This window comes from Pinus tabuliformis, chromosome 6, assembly GCF_031772625.1.
Source record: "Pinus tabuliformis cultivar Carrire ecotype Pingquan chromosome 6, CPIR1, whole genome shotgun sequence".
Taxonomy (NCBI): domain Eukaryota; kingdom Viridiplantae; phylum Streptophyta; class Pinopsida; order Pinales; family Pinaceae; genus Pinus; species Pinus tabuliformis.
Window position 1 is genome coordinate 1341435051 of NC_142292.1, and position 18701 is coordinate 1341453751.

At 37.3% G+C, this 18701-nt stretch overlaps 1 protein-coding gene and 1 long non-coding RNA gene across 2 annotated transcripts in view; both read right to left on the bottom strand.

Moving 5' to 3' along the window:
- Window positions 1-777: 777 nt before the first annotated feature.
- Window positions 778-18701, bottom strand: part of LOC149263557 (uncharacterized) — a 174923-nt gene continuing 156999 nt past the window's right edge. Inside the window, exons 2-3 of the mRNA XM_089389009.1 lie at window positions 1530-1742; window positions 778-1353 (exon numbers count right to left, since the gene is read on the bottom strand). Of these exons, the coding sequence (XP_089245135.1) occupies window positions 1333-1353; window positions 1530-1742 (234 nt within the window). The 3' untranslated portion in view covers window positions 778-1332. The remainder of the gene's footprint in view (window positions 1354-1529; window positions 1743-18701) is intronic.
- LOC149263558 (uncharacterized) lies at window positions 1886-2121 on the bottom strand. The gene is made up of 2 exons (XR_016249693.1): window positions 2034-2121; window positions 1886-1944 (listed from the first exon to the last, which is right to left on the bottom strand). It is a non-coding gene; the product is annotated as an uncharacterized LOC149263558 (long non-coding RNA).

Genomic DNA, 18701 nt, shown 5'->3' on the forward strand with positions numbered 1-18701 from the left:
GATGATGGAAGGTAATAATCTTGAACAATAATTAAGTTGCTGCAGTGCAGTGTGGGTCATCTGCTAAGGCCCAGAATGAGAACCCCTAGAAACAAATGGAAAAATATCTTCCATTTAATTACCGTAGTAAGGAAACAGTTACCTCAGCAGATAACAATTAGACTGGGTTGTTGAGTTAGGCTAAGGGAAAACATTACGCGTGAAAGAACCTGTAAAGTTCTGGGTGAACAAGTTTGGGTGACTGCTCTTGCCTGTTATCAAATTATTCCTATTAAGCTTGTTTTAAAATTATCCCCGAGGAATGGTGGAAAAGATTACCCAACAGGGATAAACATAAAGATTGTAAAATCTATGACATCAGATCCAGAACAAGGCTGGCAAGATAGAGTACCAGATAATCTTTTAAGAATATGTTAACTAAAATAAAACAGTGGCAAGCCATTTAAAAGAAAAAAATAGAACTATTTACCAGCAGCATGCTTAAATAATCTATTGCAGAAATTAAATAGAAATTAGATCAATGTTATGGATTATTTGTACAAGAGAGGATCGAAGAGGTTGAGACCTGGCAACTGAGGGGTAATAGAAGCCGGGTCCGGTCCTCTTCGAAACTCGATTCTGGATACAAACAAACAAATGTGGAACGAAAACACCGTTTGGTACAGCCAAGAAATTCTCAGAAACCAATTCAGAAATGTTACAGACGCACAGGTAAACTTGCCCACTAAATTCCATGAATATCAATGGTGCTTTATGTAAATTCACGACAGTGGTTGATAACTAAGGAAACTTTTTACATTCAAATGTTATAACATATGTGGATTGAACCCTCAACATTTCAAGAATCCGCTTTCATATTTTTTTCAGAGAGAAATCATCATATGGCCGAAGCCAGCAGATTTTTACAACATATATGGCCGAAGCCAGCAGAATTTATATATGGCCGAAGCCAGCAGAATTTATATATGGCCGAAGCCAGCAGAATTTTTACCGCATAGCCATTACAAATATCGTTCAAACATCTCCAAAGGGAAACCCGTAAGAACGAATTGGGGTTAAACCCAGAAAAAATTACCATATAGAGAAGGGGAAACATAGATTAATTCGTATTGTTTAACAGACATTGCAACAGGATTGCTCATTCCAGTAATGAGAGTAATATGGCAGCCGAATCACCTATTCGGTTCTCAGTTCATACAATTACTGTCTTGTAACCCTAAGCTAGACGCAGAACAACATTATCAATTGAAATGTCGGCAAGACCAGCCATAGATTAACTCTATTTAATCATCTCCGGAAGTTCAAAAGGTGACCTTGCATAAAGCAAAACCCTCAGTGACTAGAGTAACCAACCTGGAGCACGGAAGAGAAAAATCATAAGTGGATGCCACTGCAGGGTTCCGAACTGTTGAGAAAAGGAGTTGCTGGGCGATACTTAACCTGCGATCAGATTTAAGAGTCGAGTTAGAGAAATTCCAGCGGAGACTGTTAAGGAAGCAAAGAAAAACAGGCCTGTAACAATATAGTACCTGTAGAGTGGTGTTGGGGTCACAATGCACGCCTGAGTGAGTGAAACAAGACTCTGTAATTAAATTCCATAAGCATTTATCAGTTTCCTTTCTCTTGCAAAGGATTCGATACTGTTTCCAGAGAAAACGGTTTCCAACAATTACCTGAGGAAGGAAGCTGACCATAGCCTTTCCTTCACCTGTGGATGCAAGGCCGAAACCTGTAAGAACCACCTGCATTGACAGTGCAACAAATTAGGGCTTCTATATAGATATAACCGTCAATCAAGGGAAAAAGCAGGAAGCCTAATCTCTTCAAAATATACAACAGTCAACATACTCGGTGTACCTTTAAACGAAACCAGTGAACGAAACCCTCGGGTTATGCCATGGAGACCAAAAGACCAAACTTACAACAGTCAACATCTCGGTGTACCTATAAACGAGACAATATGCAGTGAACGAAACCTTTAGAAAAATGATGAAATGAATCTCGTCTTTAAAACCCGATGGAGAATTAATTACCTCAACCAACCCCACATCACACGATCTGGTGAACTCCAGGTGTCCAAGATCATGAGATATTTCTAGATACGCGTACAGTGAGATAAAGAGTTGAGTTTAATAAAGTCAGGTGTACATCCATGGAGGGAGGGGTGTAAATATTAGTCATTAAAGTTATTATTGAAAACAATAATAACTTTAAAATAAGATGCTGAACAGTAATATTAATGCATTGGTAATTGAATCTTTAAAGTTGTACGATTTCTAAAGTTAGAAAAAGGTGTAATCTGAAAGTGTAACCATGTATTAATTCCTACTTAAAAAAACAAAATTTATATGTTTTGGTAAGTAATGGGTAAGGTTGACATAGTCACATGCTCATGAACCCAACCTAACCATATGAAAAGAGCATATCATGCAAACTCTAAATCTCTCTATGATTGCGTTGAAAGACTGTAGATGCATTCCGTATTTAAGTTAATTTTCTATTCATGATTTTTTATAATTTTTAATTCTCACATATTTATCGAATTATATAGTCAATGGATGTTATTCCAGGTGGTTGGAGGGTTTAATAATAACTTTACCACTCGGGTTCCAATCGTTGCTGCGACATAAATTGTTGACATCATGTGACAGAATCATATGTAACATGATGTAATTGATGGGACTTATATGATCCACGCTTCTTCTAGGGATCGCCCCCCATTTTTAAAAAAATATTTATCGAATCATATTGATCAATGAATTTGATTATGCAACTTTTTTTGTTGTGTATTTTGAGATCACTATTCTTCTATTAACGTCACATTAATATCTAGATTTTGTAAATAAAAGAATTTAATTATCGATCTAAAGAATCTATATACTAGCAATTGTTTTTAAAGGTGGAAAGACACACTGAGGGAATAGAAGATCAGCGAAAACCAGGAAAATTGTGAAGAAAATATGATCTTTTTCTTTTTTCAAACCTTTGCATTCACTACTCGGGTCAATACAACTCAGAGGACAACTTCAAAGAGCTAGAAAAAAAATTGACCAGGTAGAGATTGCCCAGGGGAGGTTGGAGCCACTCTTGACTTTCGAAATGATGATTATAAATCTCATCGGCTTGCCCATGTCCAATGCTTCTCTTCTCGACAAAAGGACCAATGCAACAAAAGCCATGTCAATTTGGGTATGCACCCTTCACATGAAGGTCTTGGAAGTTGTTTTTTGAAGGATTTTGGTTATAGTAATTTCAAGGATGTCTATATGGTTTTTGTTGAGTTGCTTGGAAATGAAGGGGAGGTTTGGGATTACTTTGATTTTGTGCCAATGTTGATGAGAAACATGAGGAGTGGAATGATATTATCTCTACTTTGAATGATACAATGTGTGCCCAACGATACCAAAGTTTGTGCCTGGAGAGCCTAGATGCTACGATAGCCCATTTTGAGAGCCATCTCCAGTGTGATGTAAAGCCTCCAGTGCCTCCAGGGACTAGCGCCAAGGATCCTACTCTAGTGATTTTCCTCAAACCCCTGAATTTCTATTATGTGTTAGAGTAGCACTTATATTTGCAGTCCAATAGTTGATAGGCTTGTTTATTTACAATAGTTGTTTTTATTTTGGTTAGACTTTCCCATCCATAGGCGATCAATATATTTGGTTTTCCTTGTGGCAAATTGAGACCACCTACGTGAACACTCAATAAAAACAATGGCTATATGGTAGTTGTGTCTTGATTTTTTGAGGTAATACCAAAAACAAATTCATGCACCAAAAAAAGAAGTGAAGGTAAAATTAGAAAACCAATTAATGTTTAAGATATTTAAAATCATGGCATTACTACGTTGAGTAAGTTTTCTAATTGGTGTCATGGATGTCTTGTTGGATGGAGACTTCCCTCTTACCAGAGATGATTTATGTAAGGACAATGGAAGATTCAAAGGATAAAATATGAAGATGAGAAGAAGCAGAGTTTATAAAGAAAGAGATGACAAAGGAAGCATACACAACATGAACAAATAATATGAAAGAAAAAGGAAGATGAAATGTGGACCTCTGGACTTAATAAAAGAAAGCAAATAGAACATAGTAGTGAAATAGAAAGATGATAGAAGTGAAAGAAGAAGAAAAAGGAAGATGAAGAAATAGACAAAAGGAAGGACACAAAACAAGGTAAGAATAATAATATCATGTGTTCAATTTGAGATGCAAATGTGATGAATCCATGAAACACATCCTTCAACAATTTAACAATCCTTTTCACATGGAAAAGAAATGGTCTTAATTGAGTGTTTGTATGAAAGGCTAGATTAACCTCATATTTTGGAATTTTATGTAGCTAAGTCAAATGATATTGATGTAAACCTAAAAGGCAAGTATCCCCCATTTAAAAGTTTGTGGTGATGTAAAAATATTTTGTAGTGCAAGAATTGTGGTAAGCCAAAACCACTTGTCATGACAAAGGATTGTTCGTGGTACTCTAAACCCATTGATGTTTATGGTTCATGGTCATCGAAAACCTATTGGTGCAATGTTTGGGATAAATTGAAACCACCTAAAGATTGTAATGGTTAAATGTGTGATGATGTAAAACATTTGGGATGTAATGGGTGAGCCTCCTCTAAACCCATTGATGTTTATGGTTCATGGTCATCGAAAACCTATTGGTGTGATGTTTGGGATAAATGAAACCACCTAAAGATTGTAATGGTTAAATATGTGATGATCTAAAACATTTGGGATGTAATGGGTGAGACTCAACAAAGCCTAGAGATGTGACAATTGAGGGTAAGCCACATAAACATGGAGGTGTGATGGTTGAGGGTCATCCATAAAAACCCATAGGTGTAATGGTTGAAGGTAAACGAGAGAAAACCCAAGATATGGTTACATATAAGCCAAAAGGCATTGAACACAAAGAGCATAGAATATGAGGATAAAAATGGGACTGGAAAATAAAGAGAAACATGTTCACAAGCACATGTTAAGGGGGTGTATGAAAGATAAACTCCTACTGTGATGTATAATAAATTAATATGGTAAATTTGTAATGATGTAAAGTAATTCTATAATTCTATGTAAGAATTAGAGATGAAGAAAAATGAGAGAAGTTAGGGATAAAGATTTCTTGAGAGAGTTATGAAGATATGGTGGAGATAGCTTAATTAATTATCCAATTATGACATGCTTGTTATGTCACCTAAAGTTACATAAAGGGACCAATTATAAAATAAGAGTGCACACAATAATTATTTAATATAATTTTGTAAAAAATAAAAAAGAGGAAAAATGGAAAAATGGAAAATGTTAGGGATAAAGATCTATGGAAAGATTCATAAAGTTATCATGTAGATATTTATGGAGATGGTTGAATTAAATATCCAATTTTGACATAGTGATTATGATCACCTAAAATTATATAAATTAAAACTACAATATTTATTTAATATAATTTCCTCTTTGGAAATTTCTTTAGTCGAAATTATGAACAGCTCGTGTGAAGGCTCATTAAGGCTCATTCTATAGCCCAATGTGAAGGCGATGTGTAAGTATGTTCGTGCTCAATTTGGAGTTGACACGCATCCCTCTTAAAATACAAATAAAATATTTAGGGGCTCATTCTACAACCCAATGTAAAGCCGATGTGTAAGTATGTTCGTGCTCAATTTGGAGTTCACACGTGTCCCTCTTAAAATAAAAATAAATTATTGAGGGGCTCATTCTACAGCTCGTGTGAAGGCTCATTCTACAGCCAGTGTGAAGATGATGTATAAGTATGCTCATGTTCATTTGGAGTTGACATATGTCCCTCTTAAAATACAAATAAAATATTCTTAAGCTATAACCAACATAGATCAACACACATTAAAATGGTTTTTTTTCTTATTAATTCATAACAACATTGGATATTTATTATATACAAAATTAAAATATTTTCTTTTAACATTTTTTTATATATAGATATATATGAAGTTTTACCATTGGCGATTGTTTGGGTTTAGGTTTTGTCAACCCATGGTATTTTCCCATGGTATTTGAAAATTGATATATATTTATATAAAAAATGTTAAAAGAAAATATTTTAATGTTGTATATAATAAAATATCCAAGAGCATTGGATATTTATTATATACAAAATTAATTTTTTTTTTCTTTTAACATTTGTATATATATAGATATATATGAAGTTTTACCATTGGCGATTGTTTGGTTTTAGGTTTTGACAACCCATGGTATTTGAAAATTCATATATATCTCTATAAAAAATGTTAAAAGAAAATATTTCAATGTTGTATATGATTTAAAATATCCAATGTAGCTTAAGAATAAAATATTTTAATATGAATTAATATTGGAAAATACTTAAAAATATAGTAATAGGAAAATATAATTTCTATAGCATAAAAAAATACAATTTAAATAATGGAAAACTACACATTGTTTTTTTGCGCTCTCAAATAAGTTTGCACCCGATGAAGAAATAAGTTTTTTCTCATTTTAGATTTGTGTTTAAAATAGATCTATGCTGGTTGAATAATATTAAAACCAACATTTGGAAATTTCTAACATTGAATCTGTAACCATCTCATTACTCTTCAATTCTTCATCAAATTCCTTATTATCTCTATATTTAAAGGGAAAATTTAATGATCTTATTTGTTTATCGATAGAAAAATGAAAATAATATTGTTCACCAATTATCAAAAGAATATTTAAAGAAATAACTTATTATTAAAAATTTATTTACTAAAATCAATTTCCAAAAAACCATTCAACATCTACATGAATAATGTTTTTAAAAATATCTTAAAAATGGAAGATAATATTGATTCAAAATTTCAAATTGAAGATAACACTGATTCATGTTTCCTCACTCACTGTAATTTTTCGTAAATCCTTTTAACAATGAAAATTTCCAAAATGACCATTTTTATGAATTGTAATTTTTATGAACTGAGGTATACAACATTTTCCATTGATTAATTCTCTATGAGATTTAAATTTAGAGAGATTTGGTATCAATCACGCACAACTCTATAATGAAAGAGTAATGATCTATCATACAATCGAGTCTCTAAAATATATGGCCAAAGTTTCATAAAAGGCCACAAACCTTGGTAGGATGAAATGCTTCTGAGGATTAAGTAGATTAGATTGGGAAAATCTAGCCATTTACAGATGGGCCACTCATTGCACTGAATTGAAAGAAACATAGTACTTTGGATAGAGTAGATAAATTCATTAAGTCCATGTATAATCAAATTTGATATGAAGTTATACATGACCAGTGGACCTCGTTGTAACCTTCACTACTTATGATAAAACCCTATAATTAATTCGAGTTCAAAGTGACAATATAAAACCCTATTATTAATTCAAGTTCAAAGTGACAATGAGAGAAAAACCACAAGACCAATGTACCTTCACTATTGTTAGGTCCCTACAATACTAGTGATTCCCCCATTATTATTGTCATTGTATCCCTTATTGTTATTGTTGTGCCCCTATTGTCCCCATATTGTTATTATTGTGCCCCATAGAAGCCCACTATTGTTATTTTTGTGTCCTTATATTATTATTGTTAGGTTGGCTTGGGTTATATTGTGACCCCTTAGACTCCTATATATAGAAAGGAGGTTTTGTCATTTGTATCATCCAAGAATTATTCATTTGTGTAATGTAAAGGAGGTTGTCCCCTCGAAGAGGCGGATTTCTAAGTCGCTGATCTATCTTTTCTATCTTTTTGTGAGTTGGTTTCATAACATTTGGTATCAGAGCTTTGGATTCTACGGTTTCGCTGCTCCAAATAGGTCATCGTGGAATTGTCGCTATAACTTTTTTCTGCGACATTTCAGAAGCTACAAGAAAAACCCATTTGAGCCAAAATCTCACTAAACCTCGGGTCCAAATTTCAGATCTTGTTACGCTATATTTTAGGAGATATGATCTGAGGATGTTAGGTTTTTTACAAGCTCCGGAATTTCATCTCAAACATGTCATCGTGGAATTTTCGTATAATTTGTTTTCTATGAAGGTCTAGATTCGAAAATTAAAACCCATTTGAGCCGAAATCTTGGTGAAGCTCTTGCTCGAATTCCAAGCCCCATTGATCTATATTTTGGGAAATACAGTCTAAGACATTTAGGGTTTTTACAATATCCCGAATTATATCTCAAACAAGTGACCTAGGGAATATCATCATAACTATTTTTTTGAGCATCATATTGAAATTTCATAAAAAGTTACAGAAATAGGACGGTCTATAGTTTTCTGTGTATCGGTTTCAGGTCCTAAGGTCAAAACAATGACACGCAGAGCTTCGTACAAGCTCGCCCTATTGAAATAGTCTATAATCTAGTCATCGTGGGAGATTTGGCATAACTTTTCATTGGAGAATCCAATCTTGATCATAATTGCGAGGTTAGAAAGAGGACTTAGAGGGTTACCGCAAGAAGAAATTTTAGAACTTGGAGATCCGAAATTACAGAGATACAGCAGATCCAATATCGAGCTCCTACAAAGTGAAAAAAGGTGTGTAGCTTTTTAAATTTTTGCATAAGTTTGGTTTAAAAAATAGTTTGAAGGAATTCAAAGGGCATAGTGAAGCATTATTATCATTAATTGATGCCACGAAGAAAGAAAAATGGAAAGCAAAATTATGGCAACAAGGAATCCTACAACTCACAATCATAAAGAGGGAAGTGTTGTTGTCCCTCGCCATCCACAACCTACAAGGTTGACACCACGACAGTTGGAAGAAAAAAGAGCAAAAGGGCTTTGTTACAGTTGTGATAGCAAATACACTAAAGGTCATAAGTGTGCTGAGAATAAACTATTTTACATAGATTGTGAAGAGGAGGAAGAAAAGGAACAAGAAATGTCAAAAGAAGAGGATATACACTAGGAACAAACCCTAGAGAAAGAAGAAATGAATCTGACCATATCTTGTAATGCATTGGCTGGAATTACCTGTTGGAAATAATACAGAGAGGGGGGGGGTGAATCAGTATTATCTAATTCTTTTAATGAACCTTCCTTATTTGATCTTTGAATTATTTTTGCATGTCAGTACCATAAAATAATGTGCATGAACAAAGAAAACAGATAGTCACACCAAAGAACACAAGATGTAAGGTGGAAACCCAATGTGGGTGAAAACCACCTGCTGCAATATGTCTCTATCTTCTTTCAAATTAGAAACTTCTTTTACAATGGTTTTGTACTGGTGCAGTCCTTTACCAGTACGCAGGCTACAACCTGCAGAGAGCTACAACTCTCTCTCGTTTTCCAGTCTCTCCTGGAAGGGAGTTACAACCCCCTACTTCTTTTCTTACAAGGACCACTTTTCATAAATTTTCAAACTGGATCCATAAGCATCAATTGATCATCAAGTATGAGAGAATCACCCAATCAACTGTAGTAACCAGATCAACAGTAATAGGACCAAACCCAGAACACAACAATGATAAACAAAGATTTTAAGAGAAGGAAGCACCCTGCTCCACTGCTTGCCTGCTTCCCGGACTCACCCTGCTCAACTGCTAGCCTGCGTCCCGGACTCACCCTGCTCAACTGCTAGCCTGCGTCCCGGACTCACCCTGCTCAACTGCTAGCCTGCGTCCCGGACGCACTCTGCTCAACTGCTAGCCTGCGTCCCTCGCTCTGAGTCTATTGAACTGCCTGCGTCTCGGCGCACCTGAACCCTTCTGCACCTGCGTCCTGGCGCACCTGAACCCTTTTGCGCCTGCGTCCCGGCGCACCTGAACCCTTCTGCGCCTGCGTCCCGGCGCACCTGAACCCTTCTGTGCCTGCGTCCCGGCGCACCTGAACCCTTCTGCGCCTGCGTCCCGGCGCACCTGAACCCTTACCTCACCTGCGTCCCTCCGGGCATAGATGATTTCAAGACTTCAGAAGTAACCCAGACAGTCAGATCTACAGATCTGAACATGCGCCGAAGAGATCTCGGTCCATCAGTAGATTCGCCTTCTTTAGATCTAGACCAGATCTAGCCCTCATAAGATATTCAACCAAAACCATGCTCAAGCCAAATGATCTCCTTTGCTTTATATAGGCAAGCTCCTCCTAAAATCATGGAACAATACCACGAGCCGACACCATAATAACCCAATACCGTCGGCTAGATACCAAGAGTAAAACACAAGAAACCCCCACGTGGCTTTTCTCTGCCTTGAAATGTGTGCACTGGGGGGACGCACCTCCTGAACGGCTGGTCTGCGTCTCTGGACGCGGTCCCTGCATGGTGTACCTGCGGTTACGCACCTTATGAACTGATTTCCTGCGTCCTTCTTAATTTTCAATAAAATGAGAGCCTTGCCACGGGAGTTGCCATCAAGTACAACATCTGTAACATAAAACCATACCAGAAACATTATGCCAACAATCTCCCCCTTTGGACTTGATGGCAACCTCACAAACTTCAGCTTCATTCTCCCCCTTTGACATCAAGGGCAAAGGGGTATACTCCCCCTAAGATCATGCTCCCCCTGAAAAAGAACCAGATATGCAAAAAAGAACCATAATCCACCATGAAAGAGATAGAGACATATTGCAGCTATTTCCAAGATCTCCTTCTGACCATCCTCCATAATGCCAACAATGCATTATATGCTCCCCCTGAACCTGTGAGCCAACCATGACTGAACCATTTCCTGAGTCTGTTCTGCTCCCCCTGAGTCTGAGCCAACCATGACTGAACCTGAGTCTGCTCTGCTGCCCTTTCTTCATATACGCGACTTTGCAGCCTGTAACTCGCGTATATACGCGACTTGTCTTCATTATATCAGCGTATGCAAGATGGAATACTGAATTTCATCACTTTCAGATTCCCCTGTGTCTGTTATGTCCGCTGTCTGAATTATGCCACACCTTTCTGTCTCTGTCTTCTTCAATTCCTGCAACTGTGATGATGTATGGTCCTTTTGTTTTGAGTTTTGAAATCTGCTCCTGCATTCCCTTGCTTTATGCCAATAGTTGTTGCATGTATAACATCTTACATTTTTCATGTTCCTTCTATCACAATCAATTGCTTTGTGTCCATATGCATTGCAGGCAAAACAATATCCTCTGAAATACCTGGGATGCGATGATCTTTCTTGAACCATTCTACTTCTACATCTGGCTGCAACATGTCCAAGATTATGACATACATAACATTCAACATTTTTCAGTGGAGGAAATAATCGTCTATCACGTCCATAGTTAGGAGTAAAGGATCTTCCTTGAGGAATTTCTTTCCTTGGTTGTTCCTTGTTGAGCATTTCTGATTTCTCATTAGAGTTTCTTGCCTCACCTTGTGAACTAGATTCACCTTCAACATATTCGTGAAAACTAAGACCAGTCTTGATAGCAGGAGACCTTTGACTATTAAGAATATCATCCAAGACTTTAGTACTATCTTGAAATCGTAAAAGCTTATCTTTTTCTTCTATTTTACCTTTCAAGATATTTACCTCAACTTGATGTTGTTCTTCCTTTTTCAGATATTGATTCCTTAGGTCTTCTTCAACTTTTCTTCCTTCTTCCACTTGTCGCTTTAGTTTGGTCACTTCATGTTCTTGATCTTCAAGATCTTCTCTGTTCTGTTCTCTTGATTTTTTAAGATCTTCTTTTAGAGAGAGGATCTTTGATTCAAGTTTCTGAATAATTGTACTCTGATCCTTTACTATATCTTGCAATTGCTCCCTTACCCTGATTTCTGTCTCCAATTGTTCTTTTAATTTGGCAACTTCTTCAGTTTCTGCATTCTTCTCTTCATGTGCCATGAGACTTTTAATATCTTCGCTATTATTGGATGAAGCATTCTTCTTCTTATGTGCCATGAGACTTCTAATATCTTCACTATCATTGAATGAACTTTTAATATGGGTATAATAGCTTCTACCATCTTCTTCAGATATCTTTCCTTTGTTATGAGGACATCTAGCAGCATAGTGACCAACTCTACCACATAGAAAACATTTGAAAGGTAGCTTACCTTTGAACCGTCCAGTTCCCCGTTCAAGATTCTTGACAAAATTTACCTCATCTTCTTCCTATGACACTTCGAATGCGGCCTCTGGTGGTACCTCTTGTCGCATTTCAAAAGCAGTTAAGATCCCATGAAGTTGTGACATGGTGATTTTCTGCACATTCTCCTTTTCTTCTATGGCAGATACTTTAGAATCAAATTTAGAAGACAAAGATCTCAAAACTTTTTCAACTAAGACAACTTCCTCAAATTCTTCACCCAGATCCCTCATACAATTCACAATCTCATCCATACGCAGGAAATAATTAGCTATGCTTTCATTATTACACATCTTAAGAGTTTCATACCGGATTCTGAGAGTTTGAAGCTTTGCTCTTTTTACCTGATCATCTCCTTCGTAGCTTGTGACGATTTTGTCCCATATTTCCTTAGCTGATTTGAAATGCATGATCTTCATAAATTCTGATTGAGTCAAACTACTCAATAGGACAGTAACAGCTTTGGCATTGAGCTCATATTGCTTTTTCTCTGCTGGATCTGTAGGAGTTGTTGATGGGAATTTGTATCCTCCTTCTACGATTCCCCAAACTTCTGCTCCAAGTGATTGTAGATATGCAGTGGTTCTTATCTTCCAGTGAGTAAAATTGTTCCCGTCAAAGACTGGTGGCCTGATGTGTGCTTCTCTATCTGGATTAGCCATTCTGATGGATCTTTTCCTTCAAGCGATCAAGCTTCCTCAGAAGGACCTGCTCTGATACCAATTGTTGGAAATAATACTGAGAGGGGGGGGGGTGAATCAGTATTATCTAATTCTTTTAATGAACCTTCCTTATTTGATCTTTGAATTATTTTTGCATGTCAGTACCATAAAATAATGTGCATGAACAAAGAAAACAGATAGTCACACCAAAGAACACAAGATGTAAGGTGGAAACCCAATGTGGGTGAAAACCACCTGCTGCAATATGTCTCTATCTTCTTTCAAATTAGAAACTTCTTTTACAATGGTTTTGTACTGGTGCAGTCCTTTACCAGTGCGCAGGCTACAACCTGTAGAGAGCTACAACTCTCTCTCGTTTTCCAGTCTCTCCTGGAAGGGAGTTACAACCCCCTACTTCTTTTCTTACAAGGACCACTTTTCATAAATTTTCAAACTGGATCCATAAGCATCAATTGATCATCAAGTATGAGAGAATCACCCAATCAACTATAGTAACCAGATCAACAGTAATAGGACCAAACCCAGAACACAACAATGATAAACAAAGATTTTAAGAGAAGGAAGCACCCTGCTCCACTGCTTGCCTGCTTCCCGGACTCACCCTGCTCAACTGCTAGCCTGCGTCCCGGACTCACCCTGCTCAACTGCTAGCCTGCGTCCTGGACTCACCCTGCTCAACTGCTAGCCTGCGTCCCAGACGCACTCTGCTCAACTGCTAGCCTGCGTCCCTCGCTCTGAGTCTATTGAACTGCCTGCGTCCCGGCGCACCTGAACCCTTCTGCGCCTGCGTCCCGGCGCACCTGAACCCTTCTGCGCATGCGTCCCGGCGCACCTTAACCCTTCTGCGCCTGTGTCCCGGCGCACCTGAACCCTTCTGTGCCTGCGTCCCGGTGCACCTGAACCCTTCTGCGCCTGCGTCCCGGCGCACCTGAACCCTTACTGCACCTGCGTCCCTCCGGGCATAGATGATTTCAAGACTTCAGAAGTAACCCAGACAGTCAGATCTACAGATCTGAACATGCGCCGAAGAGATCTCGGTCCATCAGTAGATTCGCCTTCTTTAGATCTAGACCAGATCTAGCCCTCATAAGATATTCAACCAAAACCATGCTCAAGCCAAATGATCTCCTTTGCTTTATATAGGCAAGCTCCTCCTAAAATCATGGAACAATACCACGAGCCGACACCATAATAACCCAATACCGTCGGCTAGATACCAAGAGTAAAACACAAGAAACCCCCACGTGGCTTTTCTCTGCCTTGAAATGTGTGCACTGGGGGGACGCACCTCCTGAACGGCTGGCCTGCGTCTCTGGACGCGGTCCCTGCATGGTGTACCTGCGGGTATGCACCTTATGAACTGATTTCCTGCGTCCTTCTTAATTTTCAATAAAATGAGAGCCTTGCCACGGGAGTTGCCATCAAGTACAACATCTGTAACATAAAGCCATACCAGAAACATAATGCCAACATTACCACTCCTCAAACTACTAAGATAGAAGGGCATATCAAGAAGAAAAAGGTAATAGTGTTGATTTATTCAGGCAGTGCCCATAATTTTATGCATTGTAAGATAGCCAAGGAATTGAATTGCTTCATATATCCAGCACCAGAGTGTCAAGTGATGGTTGCAAGTGGAGGAATGACACATTGCTAACGAGAGTGCCATAATATCAAGCTATCCATGGGATAATATGTACTTAATAGTGCAATTCTTTCCATTCAAATGGGTGGTGCTGATGTTGTACTAGGAGTCCAATGGCTACAATCCTAGGGCACAATAGCTTTTAATTTCCAAGAACTTTTCATGAAATTTTCTTCAGAAGTAAAGGAAGTTGAATTAAGGGGTATCGCAGGGAAACCAGGAAAGATAATCAGCTCTAGTGGAATGACAAACCTTCTAAAGAAAGAACAACGAGGCATAATTGCACAATTATGTTCACTGGAGGTTCCCACATTGAAAACATCTATTTCTCTAGGTCCTCTAAAAGTCTTGGATAATCATTCCAAGGTATTTGAGACTCTCAAAGGCCTCCCACTTATTTGTGATCATGATCATGCTATTCATTTGATTCCAGGAAGTGTTCCTCCAAACATCGGGCCTTATAGATATCCCTATACCCAAAAGAGTGAAATTAAATGTATGGTTGCAGAAATGCTAGAGGTTGGTATAATTCAACCTAGTCAAATCTCTTTCCCTGCTCCAGTGGTATTGGTTCACAAGAGGGATGGATCATGGCGCATGTATCCAGATTATTGGGAGCTCAACAAGCTCACTATTAAATATAAATTTCCCATTCCCATCATTGATGAATTATTGTATGAATAGAAATGGATCAATTTACTTCACCAAGTTGGATCTTCATTCAGGATATCATCAAATCAGAATGAAGACTGAAGACATTCTGAAAAAAACATTTAGAACTCATGAGGGTCATTATGAATTTCTGGTCATGCCTTTTGGCATTACCAATGGAATTTCTACATTTCAAGGTTTGATGAATTCCATTTTCAAACCCTTCCTTAGAAAATTTGTGTTAGTATTTTTTGATGATATACTAATCTACAACAAGTCTTGGAAGGATCATATTCGACATGTTGACAGGGTGCTCAAAATATTGGAGGAGAAACAATTATATGCAAAAAGCTCCAGATGTTTCTTTGGAGTACAAGAGGTGGAATATCTGGGTCATATTGTATCTCATGAAGGTGTTAAGGTAGACCATAGAAAAATTAAAACCATTAAGGAATGGAAAATCCCCACATCCATAAAGCATCTGTGAGGATTTCTCAGGTTGACAGGGTATTATCACAAGTTTGTTAAGAATTATGGGAGAATAGCAGCACCTCTAACAACATTATTGAAGAAAGATGCATTTTTCATGGACTCGAGAAGCAACGAAGGCCTTTGAACATCTTAAAGAGGCAATGTGCCAAGAACTAGTCTTAGCTACACCAGACTTCACAAAAACCTTTATTGTGGAATGTGATGCCTCAGGAAATGGAATTGATGTTGTTTGAGTGCAAGAAGAAAGACCCATTTCTTTTGAAAGCCATCCAATCAAAGGAAAGTATTTACACAAAGCTATTTATGAGAAGGAAATGTTGGCAATACTACATGCACTTAAGAAATGGCGACCCTGCCTAATGGGAAGACACTTCAAGGTAAAAACAGATCATGATAATCTTAACTACTTTTTAGAACAAAGATTATCTTTATAAGAGCAGCAAAAATGGATCATAAAGATGTTGGGTTATGACTTTGAAATCATCTACAAAAAAGGGAAGCAAAATGTTGTGGCATATTCACTCTCAAGAAAGGATGAGGATGTGGAAAAATTTCTTTGCACCATTCCTATTATCCAACCAGATTGGATAAACGAAATAAGGGATGAATGGAAGAATGACAAAGAAGTGTGGGCAGTCATTCAAAAGTTACAACAAGATCCCAGTATGTCTGATACCTTTAGTTGGAAAAATGATTCGTTATGGTACAAAGTTCGGTTATACCTATGTAAGAATTCCCAACTCAAACAAAAGATTCTTAGGGAATTGCACACCTCTCCCTTAGGAGGGCACTCGGGATTTCTAAAAACTTACCACAGGGTTAAGAAGGATTTTTTTTGGGATGGCCTTAAATTGGATATTCAAAAGTTTGTGGCTGAATGTTTGGTTTGCCAAAAAATAAAGTTGAAATAATTAAGACCCTAGGTCTATTACAACCTTCATCCATTCCAAGCCAACGTTGGGAGGAGGTTTCAATGGATTTTATCATAGGTTTATCGAAGTGTTATCGTTGTGGTAGTTCACAGACTTACTAAGTATGCACACTTGTGGGCATTATCTCATCCATTTAAAGCGAGTATAATTTCTACTACATTTATGGAAACAATTCAAAAGCTACATGGAAACTCAAATATTATTTTAAGCGACAGAGATCCCATTTTCACTGGAAGTTTTTGGACATAATTATTTTCTTGTCTTGGTACTCAATTAGCTCATAGCTCATCTTATCATCCTCAATCTTATGGGAAAATTGAGATAGTAAACAAATGTTTGGAATGATATTTTTGTTGCTTTGTATCTGATAAATAGACGCAATGGGTCAAATGGTTGCCTCTCGTTGAATGGTGGTATAACACTTCCTTCCATAATGCAACAAAAATGACCCCATTTATGTCATTTTATGGATATCCTCCACCATCCATCACATCATATTAAGAGAAAATTCTAAGGTTCAAGCAGTGGAAGATCACATCCAGCATCAACAACAAGTTCTCCAACTTTTAAAGGATAACCTCACCTTGGCACAAAATAGAATGAAACAACAGGAAGATCAACATCATAGTGAAATAAGTTTTGATGTAGGTGATTGGGTATTCCTAAGCTACAGCCATGTAAACGAATGTCCCTTAAGCAAGCTAAGAAGGATAATAAATTATCACCAAAGTATTATTGTCCATACAAGGTGATGCAAAAGATATGTACTATGGCATACAAATTGGAGCTTCTTGCAACTTCTCGAGTGCACCCAGTTTTCCATGTTTCATGCTTAAAGAAGGTTATAGGTGACAAGATCCTAGTTCAAACAATATTGCTAGAACTTGATGAGGAACGAAAAATCATATTGGAACCTGAAGCAGTCAAAGAAAAAAGAACTCGACAGCTATGAAATCGATCAATTTCAAAGTATCTCATCAAGTGGAAGAACTTACCCACTGAATATTCCACATGGGAGGATGAGAATTTTATACAAAATCATCCAAAACTACTCAAGTGTTGACAACAACACTCTTTTGAAGGGGAGGGGCATGTTAGGTCCCTATAATACTAGTGATTGCCCCATTACTATTGTCATTGTATCCCTTATTGTTATTGTGGTACCCCTATTGTCCCTATATTGTTATTATTGTGCCCCATAGAAGCCCACTATTGTTATTTTTGTGGCCTTTTATTATTATTGTTAGGTCAGTTTGGGTTATATTGTGACCCCTTAGACTCCTATATACAGAAATGAGGTTTTGTCATTTGTATCATCCAATAATTGTTCATTTGTGTAATGTAAAGGAGGTTGCCCCCTAGAAGAGGCTGATTTCTAAGTCATTGATATATCTTTTCTATCTTTTTGTGAGCTAGTTTCATAACAACTACTCATGAGGATAAAATCCTGTAACACTCGACTAATGTATTGTGACTTCACTACTCTCATAAAAATCCCTAGTAATGAATGAGTGTAGCTTCACAACCCATGATAAAAATTACAGAATAAATGTGAGTTTGAAATGAATCTATGCATTGCCAGTGGACCACAACGTAACCTTCGTTGCTCCTGATAAAGTCACAATTCCCAGTGATCGAGGTATTACCACCAAAAATAGGCAAGCAATAGGGCTAAGTTGAAATTTAAGTCAACACACAATCACTCAATTTAGACTTTGCAACCACATCAATAATATAACTGGCATACAAAAATCAAACCCTCTTCTTGATTTTTCGAGAACTTCCGGAACGATTTTGATGTTAGATTGAGCAATCCACCATTCGCCATTTGTAACTTTGTGTGTTTTAAGTACCCACTTCTCCATGATTCAGAAGGCCACACGGACTTGACGTCAACTTTAGAGGTTTGTGCAAACCTACCTTAAAAAAGGCTTTGTTCACACTTGCAGGGGTTTGTAAATACCTAAAAGAAATATGCATAGAGAAAACCTATACTTAGTACAACTCTAGTTTATTGCCGCAACCTTGACGAGCCCTAAAAATCTTGTAGGGCACGACCCAAATGAAAACTACAATCCATGAACCCAATTAGGACTAACAACCATACCTTGTGAATTTTTATATAAGAAAGTTCTATTAAATGAAACTTTCATTAGGATTCCAGAGGTAAACAAATAACAAAAACTGGCATTGGAAAATTTAGATCTCTGGGCAGAGCTAAAAGTTCAAACTCCAAGCCCACAATCTCCCAACTTGCTTTTCATGCAGA